This window comes from Balearica regulorum, chromosome 9 (genome assembly GCF_011004875.1).
Source record: "Balearica regulorum gibbericeps isolate bBalReg1 chromosome 9, bBalReg1.pri, whole genome shotgun sequence".
Classification (NCBI taxonomy): domain Eukaryota; kingdom Metazoa; phylum Chordata; class Aves; order Gruiformes; family Gruidae; genus Balearica; species Balearica regulorum.
In genome coordinates this window covers 1,645,540-1,668,943 of record NC_046192.1, presented here as the reverse complement: position 1 = coordinate 1,668,943, position 23,404 = coordinate 1,645,540, and the positions used below count along the sequence as shown (strand labels likewise).

Sequence of the window (23,404 nt, the reverse complement as noted above, 5' to 3'; positions counted from 1 at the left end):
AGAAGAAGAACCATGTCTCCCTTCATCCCCATCCCGGCTCCAGGCAAAGGCTAACACGATTTTGGGACTTGCGCGGAGGGAAGAATAGCTCCCCGCCATCTCACCCACAGCCTCTTGCTAATATTCTGCGGCTGTGTGGCTAACAGCTCATTAGTATTGAAATTGGTTCATACATAGTTCACTTGCAATTTAGGCTCCAATAAGCTTCCTATTTAGACCCTGCAATGCTACGAATTTATGCCCAGCTGAAATCTGTTACAATGCTACCGCATAGACATGCAATTTCATAGAGAGATAAGATATAGATCTGCTGTACTCTGGTGATTCTCTTTCAGAAGTGTACCTTGTCAGGCCATAATTTGATATTCTTTTAGCATTTCTATAGGGGGGAAAAAGCCCTTTAATTTAAAAAAAAATAAAAAAAAAAAATCACATTTTCACCCTTTTGTTCAGTAATGACACAAATAGTAAAATGTTCAGATTACATCAGGGAATGGAAAAGCCCCATGGAGAAAAGACACTGACAAAAGCTTCATTTTCAGGTAAAATTGCATGAAGCTTGGGGCACTGCATACTCTTAGCGATAGTTTTTTTTTTTCCCCTGCCTTTCATCCCCATGCATCCCTCTGAATGTTAATAGATTTTACATGGGGATGTTTAAAAGGACTGCAGAGAAATAGGGTTTTATCCGCTCTAACGTCTTCCAGAAATCTCAAAGCAATTTACAACTGTGAATAATATACAAGTAGTTTGGTGAGAGCAGGGGCCAGCAAATCGGATGCTGACTCCAGCTGCAGCTCACATCCTGCTATAAAATCAGTTTTAATCAGGATGCTTTTGGTAATATATATACATGTGTGTGTGTGTTTTATTTTTCCTAAAGCTGCTTGATATTTTTCACTCCTGCCTTGATAACCATCAGAGAAAAAGGGAAGGGCGAGGTCCAAAGGATGTTGTCGTTACCGGGACTACGCCAGAGAATGGCGCAGGATTTAAGAAGTGCCGGGGCAGATGTTCTGCACATCTGCGGTGCCTTCGAAGCCAGAAACAGGCCGTACAGATGGGGCGTGTGACTCTTCGTTGGAGTCCAGAGACAACCAGCGCCTGGTTGTAAAGGGAGAGAGGCATTTTGAAACAGCACTTGTAGGAAATAGTCTCCATGGCCATCGGGGCTGGCAGGGCACCAGCTAAAGCGGGGTGTTCCCAGGTTTGTTTGCATGGTAGATGAGTATTTAGCGGTGGCCCTGTGCCCCACGCCACCGTGGCCAGCCTTCAGCACCCAAATTCCCACGCTCACCCCCCACCTCCTGTATTTGCAGATGAGGGGATGTTGCAAACAAAGAGCGGGCAGATGTGCAGCCAGAGCAATGCAGAGCCTGGGATAAAAGAAGGGGGAGTCAGCGTGCAATCCTGAGAACAAAACACTGCGCTGGGTGTGCGGAGGGGACGGTGAGAAGATGCACCGTGTACAACCCGAACACCACTCTGGTTTCATTTCCCTGGGCAGGGCGTGGGGACTTCTCGTCTTTCGACAAGCAAAATTCATTGCGTAGGGCCCTTTTTCCGTTTGCACCTGGCCATAAGGCAGATCTACGTCTTTTCCAAGAGTTTTCTTCTGCCACCAGATGGCCAAGGGAACGTGGAGCAGAGGAGTGTGGTTCTGCTCATGGAGGCAACGGAGCCGAAAACTCCTTGATCTCTTTCCAAGGGCACTGCACAGGTTCGGGTTTGGACTGCAAAGAAATTCAGTCCTGGCTCATCAGGAGACTTCTCGCTCCTCGTGTCAGACTGCATCAGCTAGGATCACCCTGAGCTGAGGATGCTTAGGACTCAAATAGAAGAACTATGCCAGGATGTCGTAAAACGAGTCTGGGCTGGCCAACAGTTCCTCGAGGGGCACCACCACCACCACTCTCCCAGCCCGATGGGATCTCTGGTAGCCCAAGCCCAGCTCTTTAGGAGAGCGATGCCCACTCCCACCACCCCACAAGCAGCACCCTATAGCCAGGAAGGGCCCCCAAGTGATTTGGTCAGGGAGAAACAACCTCTCGGCTGTTGTTTGCCCCAGCAACTTTGCCTGCACAACCCCTGCTGAACCTGTTCACCTTATCCCAATGCAGCGTCTAGCACTAATTAGGCTTTATGTGACCAAGAGGTCATTAGCCTGTCAGCCTGGAGAGAAGAGCACCCCAGGTTAACTGAGCAGTATCTGCCTGCAAGGTCTCACTGCACCTGAGATATTGCAGTGCCGGGAGCTCTGTGATATCAACGGCTTCTTTTTCTTCTCCGACTAGAGCTCGTGATTTAAACCTTATCAATGCTGCTAAACTTTTTAATGTATATCAATTGGGTAAAGTTCACAAACAAAGCAGGAATTGATTGGTGGAATAATAAAGTATTGATCACCTTGATGCTAACCGATGAACCTTCAGATCAATAATGAACACAGATCACATTCCCGTAGCACATTCAGTTACTGTTCACTCGGTGGCACGCTCCTTGGGGTGGCGGGTGGGAAGGGAAAACCATTTCATAGCTCCACATGTTTTGCGATGCACTGCAGCAGGCACTGCTTAGGGAATACGTTTCTCTAGGCACCAGCCCCTTCTCAGACAGGCTCTCCGTACCTGTCATCACCCTCTTAGCCTTTGCTAAGCCTGCTTCTGGCTGTTTCTCTCTGAAATGTTGACAGGGAGACATATTCTGTTGCACTTGCCTGTGCAAGGTGTGAGTATTTGCCTACCTCTACCAGGAATCCCTCGGCTGACGCATTTGAGGGCTGCACGTATGGTTTCATGGCAGGATCGCCTGAAGGGTTGAAAACCTGGTCTTTTGCTGTCAGGTTCCCTGCTTAAAGCAAAAAGTTTGTTTCGGGGTTCCTAAGAAAAGAGGGGCACCAGTATCAGCACTGCTTTTGATTGCAGTAATATTGATTGCACCTCTATTAATAGGCACAAGGACAGCTGGACTCAGGCAGGTTGAAGATAGGAATGAGAAGAAGGTTTCTAACCATGAGGCTCCTGAGGCTTCAGCTGAGCCCTTCCGGGGAGACAAACCTCTTACTTTTGGTGTGGGCACAGTGCAGCAGGATCCTGCCCATGCTGTGGGTCCACTATAGCCTGAAGTCAGCCGAGCTCAGGAGGTACAGGGGGACCATGTCCCCTGTAATCCCTCCCGTGCCGCAGCCCACACCTCCCAGCCGGCGCAGCAAGGCCAGGCTCAGCTCACAGCCAACCCCTAAAGTATGTGAAACTGCACAATTTCCACCACCCATGGCTTGATGCTGGAGATTTTACACCCTACACCCCCTGCGAGCTCTGACGTGCTGGTGCACAAGTGATGGGGAGGGGAGGTCTACCCCAGCTGATGCCACCCAGTGCTGTGGGGCTCTCCGGAGAAGCAAGGTCATGTTTCCCTCTGCCCTCCATTGCTCTCTCTGAAAATCATGAGGAATTTTGTTTTCATACATCCGAGAGGAAAGCTGCCCCCCTGCCTGGTCCGGACAGGGCTGGGATATCAAATTGTTCTTTTTAGAAGACCATTTACTATTTCCAAAGGTTCAAGAGAGCAGGAGGTAGCTCATTCGGTTATTCACTTGGACTCGGAGCTGTTAGACACAGATCTTAATGGATAGTATTGATTGAAAGAAACAAAGCAGCGGTTTTCTTTCTTTCTATCAAGGGATTTCTAGGCTCAGATGAGAAGAGTTTGCTGGCTTACACTCTTAACAACAAAATACCATATTACAAGGTCCCCAGAAGTCTCTCAGGATAGCACAGTGGCGAGAGAAAGAAATGTGCAAGGTGTTAATGGGATAACAAATTAATAGAGAATAGGATTAGTGAGGGACACAGGCTGGTACCAGGGCTCCCGAGGTCTCTGGTGTCGAGGTTTAATCCGTTCTTGGCATGTTGTCCTCGTTGACAGATGAACACAATGGGAACCCACCTGATTCCTGGTGCCATTGGGATCCCCAATGGCAGCTGGGACAGCAACGGCATTGTGAGCGGCCAAAACACAATTTTAGGGGAAATCAGCGCCTGCGCTACCTGGAAAGCCAGCGTAATTCTGTCCTGTAGCTTCTGAGAACTGTGACGAAGCAGCAGGCTTGGAAACAGTTTTAAAATCATTACCTGACTCTCTGTTGTCCCATTCAATTTTTCCATCCATCTGCCAGTCATTTTTAAAGGTCGAGAGCAAGGACACGCAAGTTTGGGGACCTGAGGCTCACTGCTGCATCTAATTCTGGTTTGCTGTCATCCACAGGCAGATGGCCCTGGCCACCGAGGCTTCCTGAGCAGACCATCGGCCACCCTATCAGCCATCGTGGAGGTGACAGTCGAACCCAAAACCATTGTCATTGCCACCTTCATCACCCAAAGACTTGGAGTCCCACCTTGGATTTCAGGATCCGCGTGGACTTGGCAGAGGCTAATTTTACCAACAGAACACCCCATGGACATGGACCGCCCCTGCGGGTACCAACCCCTGAGTATTTGGGAAGGCAGCGCTAGCGGTGATGTTCATGCTGCCTGTTGTATTCAATTCCAGATTCCCAACCCCTTCAACCAGCGCCGGGTGTACAGATCCCTGAGGCAGCTTTTCACACCTCAGCCCTCTGCTCCAGCCACCTTGGGCGCCTTTGAAATTTCCCCTGCCTCTCGTAAAATATTGATCCTGGACCTTTTAAATGAGTGAGAGACCCTAATATCACACCGTTCACAAGCTGTGCAGTCCCCGCTGGCATGAAGACAAAACCAAAAGGGCCTCCACTTCTACTCTGCTGTTGACAGTGAGAAGAGGGACGGGTCACAGGATGGGACCTTTCATCGCCTCTAACGATGATGCTGATTTTGGATGGGCCATGAAGGTCACTGAAGTTTTGGAGGGATAACTGCCCCCTCCAGTTCCCTTGGCAGTGGTGCTCGGTTGCGAGTGCAATGCTCTGCAATACTTCATCCAGCACTGTAACACCTCCTTGACAATATTCTGTCTCTCCCTGACTTTGATAAGACACTTATTATATCTGCTTTTTTTTTTTTTTAAGGGCCCCCTTTCTTTCCTAGATCACGTTAACAAGACAGCTACGGAGAACGGTGGCCCTAGGGGTCTTCATTATTTCCTCTTAGATTTATGATCTCTGCCAGTACAATACAGTGTTTTGGGCATGGTTGCACAATGATGGGGTCACAGTGAGTTTCCAGAGGTCAAGACCTTGATCCTTTTATTTATAGCTAAATGGGAGGGGAGCTCTAACACTGTTTAGTTGTTGCAGGGCTCCAGAAAGGAAAGCGCTGACAAGAGGAGGGATATCCACACAACCACGGTTCGGGATCTACACGGTGCCCTGGGTGTAAGGACATGCTGTAGGATGGAGCTCCGAAGGATTTACAAAGCCAGTGTTTGGTCCTACAGGAGAATGCGTAGAAGGTGGAGACCAAATACTCAGACTCGCATTGCTCAAGGGCATGAGATTGGTGTGGCTTTTCAGGTGGGTCCCAGGAGGGGAGCCCCATTTCTGTGTATCCCTTTGAAGTTAAGATCCTGCAAAAGTTTTACCTCCACTCTGCTTTGGAGGTGAAGGGAGCAGGTAATACGCTCTCCCTGTCAGTTATATTTGGTCCTCCCAGAAGAGAGCTGAGCTGGAGAGCCTGATCATGGTTTTCCACCCAGCTGACCTGGGAGCATTGAGCTGCAAAGCAGGCTGCTAAGATAACTTCTAGTCTCTTCTCACTGCTTTATTTCCCAGCACAGGCAGTTTTGCACCGCTCTTTTCATCCCCATCCTGACACCCACTTGGGTGCCCCCCATCACCTTCCCTGGTACAGCTGACCCCATCCCCATGGGGGCACCTCCGACACCATCCTGGGGTTTTTTTTCAGATGCTCTCACTGCTGCCGACAGTAAATTTGCTCTTGGTTAGCAATGGAAATGCTACCACCTTCAGGATTCCCCCCACACCTTTCCTCTCCCATCAGGGCCAGGGAAGCTTATACACCACAAGCACTCTCAACACCAAGCCTACTGATGAACCCAAAGGGTGATGAGCAGCTTACCAGAAAAAAGCCCCCTCCCATCAAACACTCAGCTGGGAAAAATAATCACAGCTACATTCAAATGAATACATCTTGATTTACACCACTGGGTCCACAGTAATTTGGAGCAGCTGGGGCCAGGCTTGTGCAAGACTACTATAAAAAGAGATTCTGCCTGCCAGCCCTTCCTCTCTTACAACTCTAACCCATAATTTAGTAAGTGATAGATGACCTAAAGAAATTCCTGGGTAGCTGTAAAATGAGAGGGAGAAAGAAACAATTTTATTGTGTAGGCTACCACTGGCAAAGAAGTGATTGCACGGGCACTGAAAAAAAGGTAAGAAATCTGGAAAGTAACAATAATAATGCATGAATTTCAACGTTCAGGAGGCACCATAATGTCTAATGATTACAGTAGGGTTACAGTGTACTGCTAACACCCACATTTCTCTGAAACAGCATCCTTTGGCAAATTCAATATTTAAAAGTCCCCCTGAAGACCTATTAAAACTGACAAAATTGTTCTAGGTTTGAGGAGTAATGAGCTCCTCCAAGCTTTTTTTTTTTTTTTCCCCAAAGAATTAAAGAAAACCATGAGTCCTATCCTTGGCTAAATCTGTCATGGCACAGGTGAAACTCAGCATCAGCTATTTTCCTATTAGGTGCCTTCAGCATCCTCTTGTTTGCCTGATCTTCTCTGCTTTACTTCAGATTAAAACATCTCTAGTATGCAGAAAGGGTCCAAACGGGGTGTATTTAGCTCAGCCCAGGCAGAGCACTGCTGCGTTAAGTGGTGAATTCATAAAGATTTAGTGTATCTTCCATACCCCCTCATTTGAGAAGGGAGCTGGAGTGATCAGACATGATGCACAGGGAGGAAAAAGTAGCCCAAAGCATTTCTTTCGCCCTCTCCAATTTCTTGTTTAATATTAATGGGAGTGTTTTATGCTTATGTAAGTTAGACACATGCCAAAGAAATTTGAATCAAGGTGTTAATACTTAACGCAAACACATTCCCTGCTGTTTCCCAAGGTTTAAAAAGGTGATCAAGACTTATTAGGATTAAGGGCTCATTTCAGCTGAATTGATCAGGTGGCATTTGGGTGTAATTTAAGCTAAAAATACAGGGGAGGAATAAACAGATTTTATTGCTATATAAAATTGTCTCCTCTCCCTCTTTCTCTGCCACGCACATGTGTGTACGCGTTTGCACTTACCCCGTGCAACATTGCCTGGTTTGGGGCTGTTGGTTGGTTGGGTTTTTTCTGTAAACTGGGAAAGGTTATTTGGACTGGATCTGCAGTGAAGATAGCGATGCCTTGTTTTTCATCTGATGTATTTAAACATGTTCCCTTCCCGTGTCACCTGCACGTTTTCAGTCTCAAGACACGAAGGCTGATTGTCCAGAGCCACGTTGCTTGAGCCGTGCTGGGACTGATTTAGCTTCCACCATCATCGTCGCTTCACAGTTGCAGTTACCGATATTTCTTGGAGCATGTACTGAAATGTGTCCAGACAGTGACAACTAGAGCTGGAAGATGAGAAGAGAGGGATGCTCTTTGGTGGAACAACATTGCCATCTCATGGTGCAGGTGCATCCTTACAAAGTCTGCAGGGATGTTCCCATCCACAGCATTCAAGGTCGAGAGCTCTGAGTGCACGTGAGTCATGCTGCAAAAAAAATCCAGGTAACTAAGCAAACTTCACCAGTGTGCTCCCAGCCGTAGGGATGGAGGACCTTTATCAGGATCGGCCTCAAGAGAGGGTTTTTGGACACCCATCAGAAACTTCTCGCTGGTCCGGTTTCCCCCATGACAATCCCGCTGCTGTCTCTGTGCTAACTTCCACTTCAGAGTTCTTCTGTTAATTCTCATTTTCTCAAGCTTCACTAATAATTTCCCATGCGGCACCATATCAAATGCTTTATTGAACTCTAGATAGATTAGATCTACCAAATTTCCCTTGTCTGGAAAACCAATTATCTTATCAAAGGAAGATGTCAGCATAGTCTGGCACAAACTGCCTTTGGTAAACCTGTGTTGCACTTTATCTCATTTTTCTCAGTGCCTTTAATTAATGTTTCCTTCAGAATTTGTCCTACAATCTTGGGTATAACTATAAAAGGGTTAACACATCTGTAGCTGGCTAGTTCATGCTTTTCATTTTCCTTATCTTCCTTTACTTTCCTTTACAACCCGTTTGCTTGTGGGGGTTCAATCGGTGCCATTTGACCCACAAAGCTCATTAGAAATCTCTGCTCTCCCCTCTACGCACCGTGTCCTGTTTCTCTCCGAATGGGATGGAGATTTCCCCAACCCTTCAGGCTTCATCGGGGTCCCCTCCAGGGTCCTGCTTCCAATGCAAGTGTGGCTGCTTTCATTCCCCAACTCTTATTCCAGGTAACTGTCTACCTTCACTCCCCAATCTGCATCACCTTTACCATCAAAAACTAGTGACCTGTTTAATTTGCTTACCCTGCAGCCTGGTCCTGCTTTTGCTGGCTGTCCCCCTCCCTGCCTGCATTTATATATTTCACTAAGGAAACTTTCAATGATTTTCTTTTTCCCTTACGTGTGCGTGGTCATGCTTGGTCTGGCTCTAGCCTTCCCCTCACTTTGAAGATGTAACTTTCTGCTGTCCTGACGTTTTTGTCTGTCCATCCACTCTCCCTGCTCTGGAGATCATAAAATCATAGAAGGGTTTGGGTTGGAAGGGACCTTAAAACTCATCTAGTCCAACCCTCCTGCCATGAGCAGGGACATCTTCAACCAGAGCAGGTTGCTCAGAGCCCTGACCAACCGAATCTTGAATGTTTCCAGGGATGGGGCATCCGCCACCTCTCTGGGCAACCTGTGCCAGTGTTTCACCACCCTCATTGAAAAATTTCTTCCTTATGTCTAGTCTGAACCTATCCTCTTTCAGTTTAAAACCGTTCCTCCTTGTCCTATCGCTACAGGCCCTGTTTAAAAAGGCTGTCCCTATCTTTCTTATAAGCCCTCTTTAAGATCTGGAGCTTATCTCTGTCCCTCATATGAGCACAAATTTCCAAAGCGTGGGAGCAGAAGGCAAGAAGGGATGGCCGCAAGTTGTCCATGCAGGATAGATCTTCATGGCTCAGAGACACCTCTGCAACTCGCAAGTAATAGCAAAAATTATTCTTACGCTTGGGAGAGAAGAGGCCCTCTTCTAAATGTGCTGGTGCAGAGTGTTGCTCATGGGAAGGTCTCATACAGTCTCTGATGTCATGGACGCGCAAGTGGTCTGCAGAGTTAATGAGAGCAAGTTCCCTATGAATTTTAGCCCCAGAAATGTAATTCTAATTTTTCTCAGCAGATAATGACATGGCATGACTGGAATGAAGGTAACATGGAAGTGACTGGTTCCTCCACTCTGCAGCAGACCAAGGGTCTGCAACTTGCAGAATTATTCCACATTAGTGCAGGGGAAAATTGTGAATTTTGGATAGGGATATGCTGAGATTATTACAGTGTGGTGGTGGAGCAACTTACCATCACACTGGGGCTGCAAGTTTAAATTTTGCCTAGCATTTGTAATAAATGTCCCCTCCAGCTATCAACGGGTACTTGCTCCCATAGGCTGGGTAGCTGTAGATGCTCACAGTGATCCTCTTTGCCATCGTGCATGCCTTAAAAAAAACCAAAAACCAAAAAAAAAACCCAACAAAAACCAACCAAACAAAAAAAACAACCCACAAAAAACTCAAAAAACCCTACAAAAAACCTGGAAAATGCAGCCTTCCTAGCAGTCTGCTAGTTTTGTTTTGGCAGATGCTCAACCAAATGTTGTATTTTGGCATGGTGGGATCCCATCTTTTTTTGAATCCATCGTATTGGACTCATGTCAAAATACGCTGACAACTAGATCGGGCCTCTTGGAAAGTCTCGTGTTTTGCTAATTTTCTATATTACAATGCCATGGCAGCTCTTTGGGTAGAGGCACCCTGTTGATCATGTGAGGATGGAGCCTGATGGAGGCAGTGAGGGCACCTGCTTATCACCACTGGAAGGAAAGAACTGGGGGGAAGAGGGACTCATTACTTCTACCATAAACCCTTCTGTGATGGCAGGGGAGACCGGTCCATAGTTGGAGTGCCTCCCAGGCAGCTCTGCAGCCCCTTCTGCCTTTTTTCCGCTCCCCATGCTGTCAGCTAGCTGGAGGAAAGCCATCTATCACAGCTGATCCGCTCTGTCCACTAGTTATCTAGATTTAGCTTGCAAGTGCATAATTTATGGTCAGTTGGTTCATCTCCTCTGCTCTTTGTCAATGCAGAGCATTTTGTGGACGAGCTTGTGAAAATAAAAGCTACAGTTGTGAAGGTGCCCACGAGCAGGGGAAGCCCTACCTCCAAAGTACGCGAGCCAGGGAGGCACACACGGGCCATGGGAACGAGCGGGCTAATAGGTGTCGATAAGGGGGTTGAAGCAAACAGCCTCGTCGTCCTCCTTCGCAATCTTTGGATCAGGAAGTCATTCTGCTGAGATTTGGTTTGCTTTCCTTCCTCTGTACATAGGATAAAGCAGGCAGAAAGTGTGAAGCTGTTATTAGAGGCAGAGCTCCAAGAAAGAAAAAAAAAAAAAAAAATCTGAGAAGCGTGAGTCGTGTGCCCCAAACTAAATTTACCTGAAAAAAACCTGGTAGTGTTATACACAACCTTATAATGACTTTCTTTCTGTTATGATTGTTGCTGTTGTTCTGCTTAATACCTTTCTCACTTAAAAAAAGCCTAACACAACCCTGTAGCAACCACTACAGAAATATTATTTGCTTGTATTATTCTTTAGGTGGTTCCTGTGCTGGAGGCAGTAAGTAGTTACAATCACTCAGTACATAATAGAGGAATTCATTCCAACAATAATAATAACAACATTTATTATTTTTGAAATACAAATCTGATGAATTCATGAATATAAAAAACCCTTGTTGCTCGCTGTCCACAAAATGGTAATAAAATCAAGTCTGACAGACTTTTTCTGTAGATTTCTAATGCACTTCCTCCAGTCGTGCATCCATCACTGCTCAGCGCCCAGCTCCTGGCCTTGCCGTGCGTCTGGATCCGCCTTCTCGCAACGACAGCGGTGGGATCGCTGTGGTGCGGGCAGCGTTCTCCTCCTGGTGCTGTTCTGGGGATGGCATCAGCCGCTCGGTCCCCGGAGGGCAGGTATCGACGTGGGACGGATCAACCTGCTCAGGGCACCGTGCTAGCACAGCATTTATGAATGTTTGTGTAAGACCTGGGTGGATTTGCTCTGGACCACCCCGCTCACGTGCGAAGAGCCTGCAGATACCCGATGGGCTCTGCTTGGCACGGGGAGGGGGGTTGCCTTAGAGGGACTGCGGGATAATCTCAGTGGCTGAAATATAATCTGTGGCGTGTAAACTGGTGGTTTACACTGGCTCTGGTCAGAGGTAACAGAGCTGTTTCTAATGGGAGGAGATTTTTTAGAAAGTGTTTTTTGCCAAGTGAGGCCCCCGAGGTCTAATGGTGTTTGCACTCTGATATACTGGCACGAAAAGCCTTCGTGATGTAAAGGCAAATTTGGGAGCACCCCTGACTGAACCATTCTCCTCTCTACTGAACTGACAACATCACGTCTTCAGTTAACAGCCCCTCATAAAAAAAAAAAAAAAAGACAGCTGTCCAGTGCAGAAGACACTTAAAATCAGTTAGTTCCCCAAAGTCCTGATATGCATACATTAATATTGCAAAGGGTGACTAAATTAAAGTGGAGGAAGGCTTGTAATAATGCACATGTGTTTGCGGAGTGTGATGCTGTCACATGCTGGGAAGTTGCAAAAAGATTAACAAAGGAAAATTGGGCATTTAAAAGGAAACTCTTCTCATATTGTAGATATGGTGGCTGCCTTTTTAGTAGTTACACTCGCTTTATCTAAAGCAGTATGGACATTGCAAGTGTTAGAAGTATAAATATGGAAACCTCTAAGCGCAAATATATTGCTTTACAATTGCTTGTAGTTTGGCACAGTTCAGCTCCTTGCATTCCTTCCTCTGCTATTTTTTCCTCCGTGCATTAGTGCCTAGGGTCCTGCCTTCCTCTGAACCGACTGATGAGCTCGCGTTTCGAGGTGTAACTCGGGGTCCTTCTGTTTATAACAAAAAGTGAGATGAACTTCACTTCTTTTTCTGTCCATTTGCATGTACGGTATAAGTACTTTACTGTTTCCCAAGCGACAGCTATTGATTTTCTAGTAAAATAACTAAGAAAGCTCAAAAGGAACAAACGAGTTTTCTACCAGATCAACATAATTCTAAAAAAAGACACAAGCTTTCAGTAAATACCAAAAGATACACATGCTGGCAGTTAACAGCGGCAAGTAGGATGCCTAAAAGGATTAGTGTACAAAGGGAGCAAATCCTGGCACATTTCTCCCCATGTTTGTGAACGTTCAGGCTGGTCTTCCAGAGGTCTTACTCAAAACCGAGCACTGTGGGGCGAGGAAGGGTTTACTCCCCCTTGTCTTGGCATTTAGGAGGCCATAGCTGGCTACTGCCTCTGGCTTTGGGCCACTGGTATAAGAAAGGCATTGGAAAACTGGAGAGGACATAGCGAAGGGCCACCAGGATGGTTATGGAGGGCTACCAGGATGGTGAAGGAGGATGTGCAAGGAGAGGCCAAGGGAACTGCGTTTGCTCAACCCATGAGAGAGGATGTGAAGAGGTTGCTGTCTCTCCCCATTCAAGAGAGAAGGCTGAGCCAGGCTTTTCTTGGAAGTGCACAGCAAAAGAGTGAAAGGTGATGGTGAAAAGCTGGGCTGAGCCCCGAGTACAGCCCCTGAATGACAGGCACCTGAGTTTAATTGCTGTGAATTCCTGAGATTGTTGTTAGATGGGCTGAAATTTTTTAGAAAGAGGTCTTTGGAGCCACCTTGGCAAACAGGCATCGGCTGGCTCATTCGGGACAAGTGTCTGTGTTTAAGGGGGGAGATACGGGATCTTACCTAACCCCCGCACTTGGCAGCGGTCACAGGCACAGACCTGAGCAGACCTTGGGCAAGGTTTAGGGAACAACCTATCTTTTAATATTATTTAATAACCTGTTTTGGGTGATGCTGAGAGTGCGTACGGAAATAATATAACGTCTTATGCTTCTAGGGGAACACCAGTGCCCACGTGGGATGCTTGTCTCCAGGCCCTGGCTTCCCTACTGAACAGGTGAGAAATCGTCCTTTCGAACATTACTGGGGCCAAATCCAGACCAGGAGCTGGTTGGGCTCATGGAGAGCAATGCTCAGCCATTGCTGGAGCATCCTCGAGCAGTCACATCAATGCACCTCTATTTTTGGAGATCTCCAGAGTAAGTATGTTCATCCTTTCATGGAGCAAAATCAAAGCAGATTCTGAAGCTCAGGATTAAAATGAACCTCATCTCTGAGTGGAGCAAGGGTGATTTTGTAGGATTCCTGTCTCTAAGGGTATTCAGGATATAGAGAAATCTCCACAGGGTGTCTGCCGTGGAGAAGATGAAGGTTTGGGTGGGCTCTAGGGCAGAAAACCAGGCTGTCCCAGCGAGCGAGTACTGTCCCTGCTGCAGAACGTCAGGTGATATGGTTCAACATCTGCAGCCCAAAACACTGGACGTGCTGCTACAAGTGACCAGTATTGCATGTGAACCCAACGCGAGCAGGCACACCGTGGGACAAAGCTGGTGCAACGCTTTCCCTATAACCACAGTGCATCTGCCATGGTGTCCAAGGCTGAAGTGTCGCTCCGCACTTGCTGGACGTGCAGCAGCGTGGAGAGCTGAAGGGAAAGCGTGACTTTGTCACTAGTCACCTTGCTGGGAGCTGGGGCCTCGTGCTGCAGGCTGCGTCCATGACACGGAGGTGTGATTTCTGCCTCCCTGGAGGACCTGGCACAGGCTCTGCCTGCAGACTCCCATTTTTCTGGGCTCCTCATGTAGCAAAGCAAAACGCAGGCTCCTCCAGAGGGCAATAAGGAGCAGCGCCAGGATTTTGGCTACTCCCTGCATTCAATTTTTTGTGTGTGGGTGTGAAGCACGCAGCGGTCTCAGTCCGAGTAACTCAGCAGTGCCCCGTCCACCAGCGCAGCGCCCAGTTCCACGCAGACTGGGCTCACTGGTGTGTGTGAGCCTGTTTGTCCCCCCTTGCCCCCCGGCTTGCCTTTCCAGCAGGCTTTTGGGGACCCAAACTCAAGTGTCGGGTTGGCAGGGCACAAGGCGAAGCCACGGCAGTGGTATCTGGCCCATCACACCACAGAGCGGGAGAACGGGGCAGAGTCCCGGTGAGATGCTGGCAGCTCAGGGGGCTGAGAAAGGGTACAAAGGGGTTTGCCTCAGTTCCTCTGACACATTAGGAGACAGGATGAGTCTCGAAAGAGCTCTTCTGGGGCAAGGATGCTCATAGACGAGATCAGAGCCCAGCCAAATCTTGGGGCTCTGCCTGTAGAGGTGCAGGGGTAGGCAGAATCATAGAATGGTTTGTGTTGGAAGGGACCTTAAAGATCACCTAGTTCCACCCCCCCCCCCCCAAGATGAATAACCCCATTTCTGCCTTAAAGTGCTTTCCCAAATGCTCCCACCAAGCAGCCAGGGCTGTGGGCAGCCTGTAAGCCTGCACAGCCCTCTCACTCTTTGCTGCACGTTGAGCCTGTGCGTTTTGGCTCATAGTTTCATCGTCTTCCCCTGTATGCTGGTGATACAGGCTGCTCCAGGCTATAATTTTACCTTCTGCATGATGGGGCTTGCTAGAAAATTCCCCTCCTAAGTCCAGGGCAAAGGTCTCAGTAGCACCTCAAGGCAACGGGGGGGGGGGAGTTGGTGCAGGAAGGGGATGCTTTTGAGCTGTGCAAGATGAAAGCTAGGCTGAAACTTTTAATAACACCTGCCGTCTGCTCCCATGTGTGCCCCGTATTAACGCCTCTTCTAGACTCAGCAGACGCTACGTACGTGCGCTGGGGAGGGATGGATGGATGGACGTGTTCATGCCCGGAGGAGCTCCCAGCTTTGGAAGTGGACACTGGCCATCCTATTTCCTTGCAGGTCAGGCTGCAAACGATGGACCTGAGCGAGTGTTTGCCGAAGGAGAGGGTTTCTCGCAGAGAGGTGTGCCGGGGCACGGGGGCTCCTCACCTACGTCATTGCCCAAGGGACTTGTTTGGAACTGGAGCCCTCCCGGCGTTTTCGCCCAGGGCGCTATCTGCTGATTAAGCCCTGACTATCTCAATAATTTTCCGTGGGCACTGTTTGCTCTGCCTGGCTGCGGCAACATTAGCTGCTCTTGCATCCTCCGCCAGCGCTCCACGGCAGGAAACACGTACGCGAGAGCGCAAACAAAGCCGGGGGCAGGCCCTTTGCACCCTGCCGTGGGCCGAGGTGGGGTACCCCCGGGCTGGCCAGGAGCAAACGGGCACGCCCTGACGTATTCGGTGGCTAATTTTTTTTTTTAAATTTTTTTTTTTCAAGAGCAGGCAGGTTGGCTTTTTGCTGTGTGGAGGGGATGAGCTGAGCGCTTTTTGGTGGCTTATAAGCACTAAGGGGTTGCTGTTGGTGGAGAGAGGTGGTTTTCTGAGTGGCGAAGGAGTGTGTTTGCCATGCTCGCGTGTGTGCAACGTGTGGGGCTGCTGGCAAGCCTTGGCTGGCCAAAGCTTCCAGCCCTGCTGGTAAATCTGCCCTGGATGTACAGCCTTGCCAAAAATCAAGAGGAGAAGGGTGGGGGGGGAAAAGGAGCAGGAGAGGAACTGCAAAGAGCCTGACTGGAGTGGGAGACCAGGAACCGGGGGGCTGCATCCCAGCGGGATGCTCTGGTCCCCTCGCATGGGCTGAGCAATCCCAGCACAGGACGGCCACTGAAGTTCATAGCCCTTGTCAGGCAGCCAGCTCAGGATGTGGGGTATTATTTGGGATGTGTTTGTGCAGGAGGCCCTTTTGTTGCTTTCCTTGGAACTATTCAGAGCATCAACGCCACTCCAGCAAAGTTGTTGTTTGCCGTAGGGCAAGGAGATTTAAGCTGTGGTGCAAAGTAGCCCCCGAAAGTGCTGTTCTGGATACAAAAAGGCTGTAAAGCACCCCCAAAAAGGTGCAAATGGCCGGCCTTTTGGCACCCACTCAGTCCCACCCCCCCTCCCCTGCCCTGCGCAGAGGTTTGGCCGCAGGACCTCGCACTGCGGGCTCCTGTGTGAGTGCACCTTTGAAAACACAGCCCCAGCTCCTTCCTCAGCCTTATCTCAGCTCACCGAGAATGCAAACACCAGAGCTGGTGGAGAGCAAGCCATGAGGCTGCTCCAAGCCCCGGCAGGGCAGAAGGTAGCGGAGAGGCAGAGCAGCTCCTCTGGCAGAGGCAAAGGGCTCTCCGCCGGCTGTGGCCACCTTCCAGCGTGGTTCAGCTTGGCTTTGCTTCCCAACGGACCGCACGCTTTGCCTGCTTTTTGCAGCCAAGAGGTGAGTTTTCCTTTCTCTCTCGAAACGTGTCAGGCTGTAGGATGAGAAAAGAGGTGAGAGAGAAGCCCCTTCGCTGGCACGCCTTGCTGGAGGTTGGAAAGGCTGCATTAATTACAGCCTGCAATGAATACGATATATTCTTCTACAGGTTTTCCGTTTGAAAGAGGTTTCCAAACGTGCCTGGTGTTAAATCTGGAAGGAAGTTGCCTTTGAAGCGCACACACGTGCGTTGACTTGATGGCGGCTGTAATTTAGTTGAGCAGATTCTGTAAAGGCGTGACAGTAAACCGGTGGAGGGTCAAGCGATGCTGCGTGCGTTACAAACGGGGACTGCCCCGGGGTTATTCCCTGCCAGGAGAAATAAGGACCGGCACCCCGTTGGATGGGTGCAGACCCAAACGCAAACCCCACTGAGGAAAGCCGCAGCCTTTGGGGATAGCCAAGAGGATGGGAGTCTTTCTTTTTGAATCCCGAGGGATGCCCGGGAGCCGTGGGGGGGTGAGGATTCAGTGACGGCGGGGTTTGGCATTGCCGGAGGACTGTGCGTGTGGTGCATAAGCTGTAATTCATAGCGCAGCCTAAACCTCAAACCCAGCCTGAACTGCGGGGCTGTGCAAAGGGAAAGCTGCAGGTGCCGACATCTTCTCCTTAAACCCGACCCTTTTGGCAAGTGAGGAGAAAGAAGGCTTAGTCCCTGTGCGAGCTGAGCCCACGTCCCAAGCTCAGCCTTGGGGTTGTACCTGCAGGGGGGCCGGCCGTGCCCGTGGGTAGGGTGGGGGGGTGGGTCCCTCCGGCCGGGCTCCCACCGTGGGGACCCCGCTAAGGCTCCTGCCAAGCCGGGCTGGTGCCGAGCGGAGCCCCGGGGAGCACCCCAGGGCTGCCGGGGGCGGGGGGGCGGCTGGGATGTGGCAGGGGGTCCGCACAGCTCCCAGGCCGATTTTACTCACTTTGGTGGCTTTTACGGGAAAAAAAATCCCGCGGTAACTTCCCGCCGCACGCGTGTCGCGGACACCTCGGAGGGATTATCACACGTTCGTAGTAATCTCTCTTGTAGTCTCCCACCCGTTTTCATCCTGCACTTGAAATACTGAAATCGCCCCGAGAAAAGAAATATCTTTACAAGGTGGGCCATCAAGCCAGCATGCCGTCTGCTGCATCCAGAAAAGCAACCCACTCAGCAGGGAAATCTATTCAATGGCTGGGATTTATTTTTAACATTCGGTTCTGCAGTCCTTTTAACTTGAGCAGGGAAGTGAACATTTTGATAACAGCAGCCTCCAGGTCAAATGTGATGAGAATTCATAACTCGCCACATAGGGGTTTTGGAAAACCAACCAAGCAAAACAATTTCCCAGAATGAGACGATGAAGATTCGCGTTTCTCTTCACAATGTCGTACACAGAGCCGGTATCTGGTGGAGTGTCTACTTATTCTCCCCCCACAATTTGCAAATAAAATGCCTCCCGGACTATTTTAAATTTGAACGACTATTGCGAGCGTGGCTTTGCTAGGCTGCTCGTAAAGACCTCAGACATCGGATCTTTAGGCCATCAAAGAAGAAATATTAATCCAGTAATGGGAATGTTCTGATGGTCCCATTTCTAATCAAAGTAAAGCCTGAGTTTTCTGCTTCAAGCAAACGTTGCCAAGAGAGTGGCATCAAGATTTCAAAATTGCGAGGAACGGAGGGAGGGAGCTCCGGTCCCTGTACCAGACTGTGCTGGAGCAGCACAGAACCAGCGGCAGGCACGGTTTAGGTCAGAGCTGGGAATGGGGGGAAAAAGAGAAAAAAGAGAAAAAAAAAAAAAGCCTGAAAATCTGGCCAAGCTGAGATTGGTGAGCGAGCTGCTAGGAGGCAACTTTTTCTTTCTGTTTTATTTTCAAATGGCTGGAGTAAGTCAGAAGCAATGCGTCTGAGAGAGAGGCAGGAGGGGAACGTGGAAGGGAGTTTTGCAGTTCCAGTAACGTGGTTTATTTTAATCCCCCTTCTGCTGCTGTTTCCCGAGCCCTCGTGCTGGGCCTGGACGTGGCTGGGGCTGCGACGCTCTGCTGCACGGGCTGCTTTATCTGCAGGCTTGGGAACAGGTCCTTTCCAAACCGCTTGTATTTGCTCTCCGTTCCCTGTCTTCCGTCCAAATTCGATATCTGCAGAGAGGCCCTGGGGCACGGGGTGCTGCCTCTCAGAGCAGGGGCTCTCCTGTGGAGTGCTGGGGCAATGAAAGGGAATAACAATAATAATAATAATAATAATAATAATCATAGCAGCATTCCCTCCTCTGCAGGCTGCAAACCAGCTGGCTTTGTCCAGCAGATCGTACCTGCAGCCGCATCGGTGCCTGGTGGCCGTAGCATCGTCACCCACTTCACCCCTGGCATCTTCTCCCATGCTGCTGCGGGAACGCGGGGTGTAATGAGAAACTCTGTGCGGTGGCAATGAAAACTAACAAAATTTGCTATGCGGCGTGGAAAGTTGTACTGATGGGAACAGTCGCTGCTTTAATATTTAATTTGATGAGATCTAGCTCTGAGAAATGGATCAGGAGCTGCCACAGCTTCAAGCGCGTGCTCAGCGCTTGCAGGGGAATTTCTACGGGGTTTGCTACGCTGCGGAGTTATCTACATTCTGGTTAGGTGACATGGTAATGAGTCTCATTAATTAACTGAGCACACAGAACCATATTTCCTTCCCATTCCTTTTCATTAATCAAGCTTTCAACACTTCCAGGGGTCGCTTGGACATTGGGTTGTCATGCAAAGTGTCTCCCCACCATTGGACCCTGGCTCGTGGTCTCTGCAGAGGAAATGTGGGCTGCTCAGATGTAACCGGGTGGCATTTCAGGAGGGAATTTCCTTGTGTCACGAGCCTGTCAAACAGTGCAATGCAGATAAGATCCAATCCTGCCTCTTACTGGCAGGAACTCTCTGTGGCCATATGGGCTCGTGTCGTGGCGAGACCAGGAACGCGGAGCTGGGCCAGGCTGATGTAAGCGTGGGACGGGTCTCACCTAAACCCTGTCTTTTCTTTGTCCTTTTAGGCGGGTCCCGTTGGCCCCAAACCATTTCTGGGACTGATACTCAGCCCACAGCGGAGCCATTTTTCCTCCGTGCGTTGGTCTCCTGCCTTCAGAAATCCCTTTGCATGTTCCAGACATTTTGGGTGTCTTCACCAGGGAGCTGGGCTTTAAGGGATCCTGATTGCCACCACGATGGCAAACCAACAAGCTGGAAATGTGGATTTGTCAGAACTATAATCCAGGTGGGTCCTAGTTCTTCGCTTGTACAAACCCATTCATTTTCTGTCCTTACATCTGTCTGTCTCTGGTCCTTCTGCAGCCCCATCCCTGCAGGACATGAGTCCCTCACAGCCTTTGGGGCTGAAGAGTGAGCAGAAGAGGTGAATTGGGAGAAAAACCTTTGGTGCCTACATGCTAATGTTTTAGCTTTGGCTGACATGTCCCAAACTGTAATCATGACCTTCCCCTCGCTGGGACTCACAGCTCCCTTGGCTACCTAATTCCACCGGCACATCAGGGTTTACCCCTCAAAACTCCTGGACATTTCCTGCTTGTGGACAAGGACATGTTGGCATGATGCTGCAGTGCTTGGGAACGGTTTGCTACACCAGCCTGTCCCTGGGATGGGCTTGGGGGTCCTTGCATGGGGTGAGGTGATCCTTCTCACTTTGCTCTTCCCACTCTCTCCCTTGGTCCTTCCCTCTCTGCCAACGCAATGACTGCGTAGCTGTGCTGTGAGACATAGCCGCATGCCCCTTCTCCAAGACCTCTCCTGGTCCCCCATGCCTAGCTGGGGATGAGGAGGTGGGACCCCAGCACTTCACCCCCCACGGCAAAGCCCTCTGTGCTGTGAGACATCTTGCTAGGCTTGACCTGGGGGAAAGGCATGAGCTTCACCAAACTGCCCTCATGCTACGCTGTCCAAAGCCATGTCCTACCGCTTCCCAATCCTGCTAAGTAATAACACTGGCATATATTTTTGCTGTTCCTTGTCTCTCCTTAGCATCCATGTCCAAGGCATGACCCCAAAGGCCCAGGGAAAGCAAGAATGTTGACGAAAATCCAGATATGCCTCTGCTTCTTCTTTGTCTCGGGCATTTTGTACGAGATCTCCCTGCTGTCTGGCTGCTTCTTCTCCTATATGCCTATGTCCAAGCACTTCCTGACACCTGAGCAGGTCTTGAACCTCGGCAAAAGCATCATCTTTCTGGAGACAACAGAGCGCTTGGAGCCGCCTCCGCTGGTGTCCTGCTCTGTGGAGTCTGCCGCCAGGATTTACCAGGACCGGCCCATCATCCTCTTCATGAAGGGACTTACAAATGACACGGCGTTGGACTTGAACTCCAGCTATGCAGCCTTCTCGCTTTTGTCTTCTATGAAGAATGTCTTCATTTTTCCTCTCCAGATGGAAACTGTCTTCCAGGAGACCCCTCTGCTCCAGTGGTACAACCAGGTGAGCGTTATAATAAAATAGGGAAATAGTTATAAATAGGGGGAGGAAATGTTCTGAAGTAGGCTTCAAATGAATGGAGGAATGCAAGATTGGCTATGTGAAACTAGTAATTTTTAATTTTTTGGTTCAGGATAGATTCATTTTTGCCATGTTTTGCAGTGTATTCGTCTATCTGTTTATTGAACACATTATCAGCATTTCCCCCCCCTATCTAGCAAATCAGATTTTTTTGGCAAACGAAACATTGGTAAAAATAGATTGCATAAGTGTTTTGATAAAACATCACTTCATAATCTTTCTCAACAGAAGCTGGTTGAACAAAATGTGCTGCCTGAGTCATCTGAACGCTCATTAATGCTGCCACGCACCAGTAGAGCCCTCAGTAGACAAGATGCGGGAGAGATTTCAGTTTTTGTAATAGCAACAGGCAAAACCAAGGTGGGCTCTTGTGAGCTCCGCCCTGGAAATAAGTTCCTGGCAAACTGCTTGCATGTAGCTTTGTCAAACTTGTTTTGGCTCCATATCTGTGCAGGGCAGGCAAACTTTTCCTCCAAACTCTTCCTTCTCCTGAGAAAAAATGACTCCAAATACCAGCAGTGCCAATGAAAACCCTCCAGCCCATTTCAAAGAGCTGGGAGTGATCAGGGAGTGTGTGAAGTGGGACGTGTCCCGCTGAAATAGCAGGCAATGATTCATGGCATCATTGATTTTAACATTGTAGGTTCCATCAAAAAAACACCCACGAAATGTTCCTGCGCTCATTCGTATTAACAAAGCATTGCTCTGCGCTGGCCCCTTATCTTATTCCAATAAAATTCAGTAGCTGGAGGAAGAAAAGGTGGTCAGTGACATTTGCAGGCGTGCAGCTGCAGTTTTACGGTGCGTTTGCATCCAATGGATGGATGTGGTCCGTTCTCTGCCGGTGGCATCACTCTTTCACCTTCCCAACTCTGCAGGTAGTCCCGGAGCAGGAGAAGAACTGGGTCCACGTCAGCTCCGACGCCAGCAGACTGGCGCTCATTTGGAAGTATGGTGGTATCTACATGGACACAGATGTCATCTCCATCAGGCCCATCCCCGAGGAAAGCTTCCTAGCAGCGCAGAAGTCGCAGTTCTCCAGCAACGGGATCTTTGGCTTCCCTGCCCACCACAAATTTATTTGGGACTGCATGGAGAACTTTGTTCTCAAGTACAACGGGAACATCTGGGGGAACCAGGGGCCCTTTTTAATGACAAGGATGCTCAAAACCCTCTGCAATCTCACGGATTTCAAAGGCACCGAGGACCACAGCTGCCAGAACATCTCCTTCCTCAATCCCCAGCGTTTCTACCCCATACCGTACCCAGCCTGGGGCCGGTACTACGAGGTGTGGGACAAAAGCCCCAATTTCAACCACTCCTACGCTCTGCACTTGTGGAACTTCATGAACCACAACCGGAAAGCTGTGGTTGCGGGCAGCAACACACTGGCTGAAAAACTCTACAAAGCCTACTGCCCCACCACGTACGAGGACCTGATCCAAAACGCAGAGCTGAGGGATTTCACGCACTCTGAGGATGTTGTGTGACATGTTGTGAGCAGGAGGGGGGTGATCCTTCCAGCCCTCCCCATCCTGGGGCCAAAACACAGTCACCATTGGTGTCAGTAGCTGGCTTTGTAGGAGAAAGACAGACCTTTTCATAACCACCATCCCTACTCCGTTGGGACACTAAGGAGCATGTGCAGAATGGTGGTGGGTATCCATCAAACGTAGCCTCCAGTGACACAAAGGACACCTTTGCCTTGGTTCTGTTTCCTTGTAGGCGCTCATGAACCAAACCTTCTTGAATTGAAGGGACTTACAGGCCTTGCTAGTGAGCTTTTCCAAGTTCCCAAAGAGATGCATGGCCTCCTGGGAGGAACTTCAGATGCACCTCTTGGAGCTATTGGCAGCTACCCATGTCAGAAAAGTAGCAAATACAACAGGTTTTGGACTGGGCTGAGGCCTCCGAAGCAAGTGTAATGCAAACATATAGCAGAGGATGGATGAGAGGAATTGCTAATGAAGAGAAGCCCAAACTACTTTCTTTTCATTAATCTGTGTTTTTCTCACATGAACTTTACACCCTACGTTTTTGAGAGGGACCTTACCAGTGCAAGTGAAAATAAAATGGTTAATAAACCACCACTCCTCTGAGCTTGCTTTCCCCTGCACGCCCCTGGAAAATGAGTCCCATTCTTCAAATGTTTGTGCTTCTGCACTTCTACTTTGGCTCCTTCCAGGAAGGGGCTGCACTGCTCCATCCTCTGAGGTCAGTTCTGGCTGGAAAGAGTCACATCTCCCTGGAAAAAGAGATGCTGAGGCACCAAGAAAGGATATGGGGATGGCCCTCCAGGGCTCCCAAATCCCTTTGAAATAAATGGACTTCAACTACCCTGGAAATGAGGTAGTCATGAGGTCGTCCAGCTGTGCAAAAATCCCTGTT

The 23,404-nt window shown here is 49.2% G+C and overlaps 1 protein-coding gene across 1 annotated transcript; it reads left to right on the top strand.

The window, feature by feature from the left end:
* Positions 1 to 16,337: 16,337 nt before the first annotated feature.
* On the top strand, positions 16,338 to 23,102 carry A4GNT (alpha-1,4-N-acetylglucosaminyltransferase). The gene is made up of 4 exons (XM_075761837.1): positions 16,338 to 16,471; positions 19,507 to 19,727; positions 20,489 to 20,938; positions 21,895 to 23,102. Exons 2-4 carry the CDS (start codon positions 19,611 to 19,613, stop codon positions 22,504 to 22,506), a joined length of 1,179 nt encoding a protein of 392 aa, XP_075617952.1. The 5' UTR covers positions 16,338 to 16,471; positions 19,507 to 19,610; the 3' UTR covers positions 22,507 to 23,102.
* Positions 23,103 to 23,404: the final 302 nt, after the last annotated feature.

What these genes read in the sequence shown, in the direction of transcription:
- A4GNT (XM_075761837.1), top strand. Translation starts at nt 19,611, where the DNA reads ATGTTCCAGACATTTTGGGTGTCTTCACCAGGGAGCTGGGCTTTAAGG. An exon ending in TTGTCAGAACTATAATCCAG is followed by an intron (nt 19,728 to 20,488) that starts GTGGGTCCTAGT and finishes GTCTCTCCTTAG; the next exon opens with CATCCATGTCCAAGGCATGA. An exon ending in TGCTCCAGTGGTACAACCAG is followed by an intron (nt 20,939 to 21,894) that starts GTGAGCGTTATA and finishes CCAACTCTGCAG; the next exon opens with GTAGTCCCGGAGCAGGAGAA.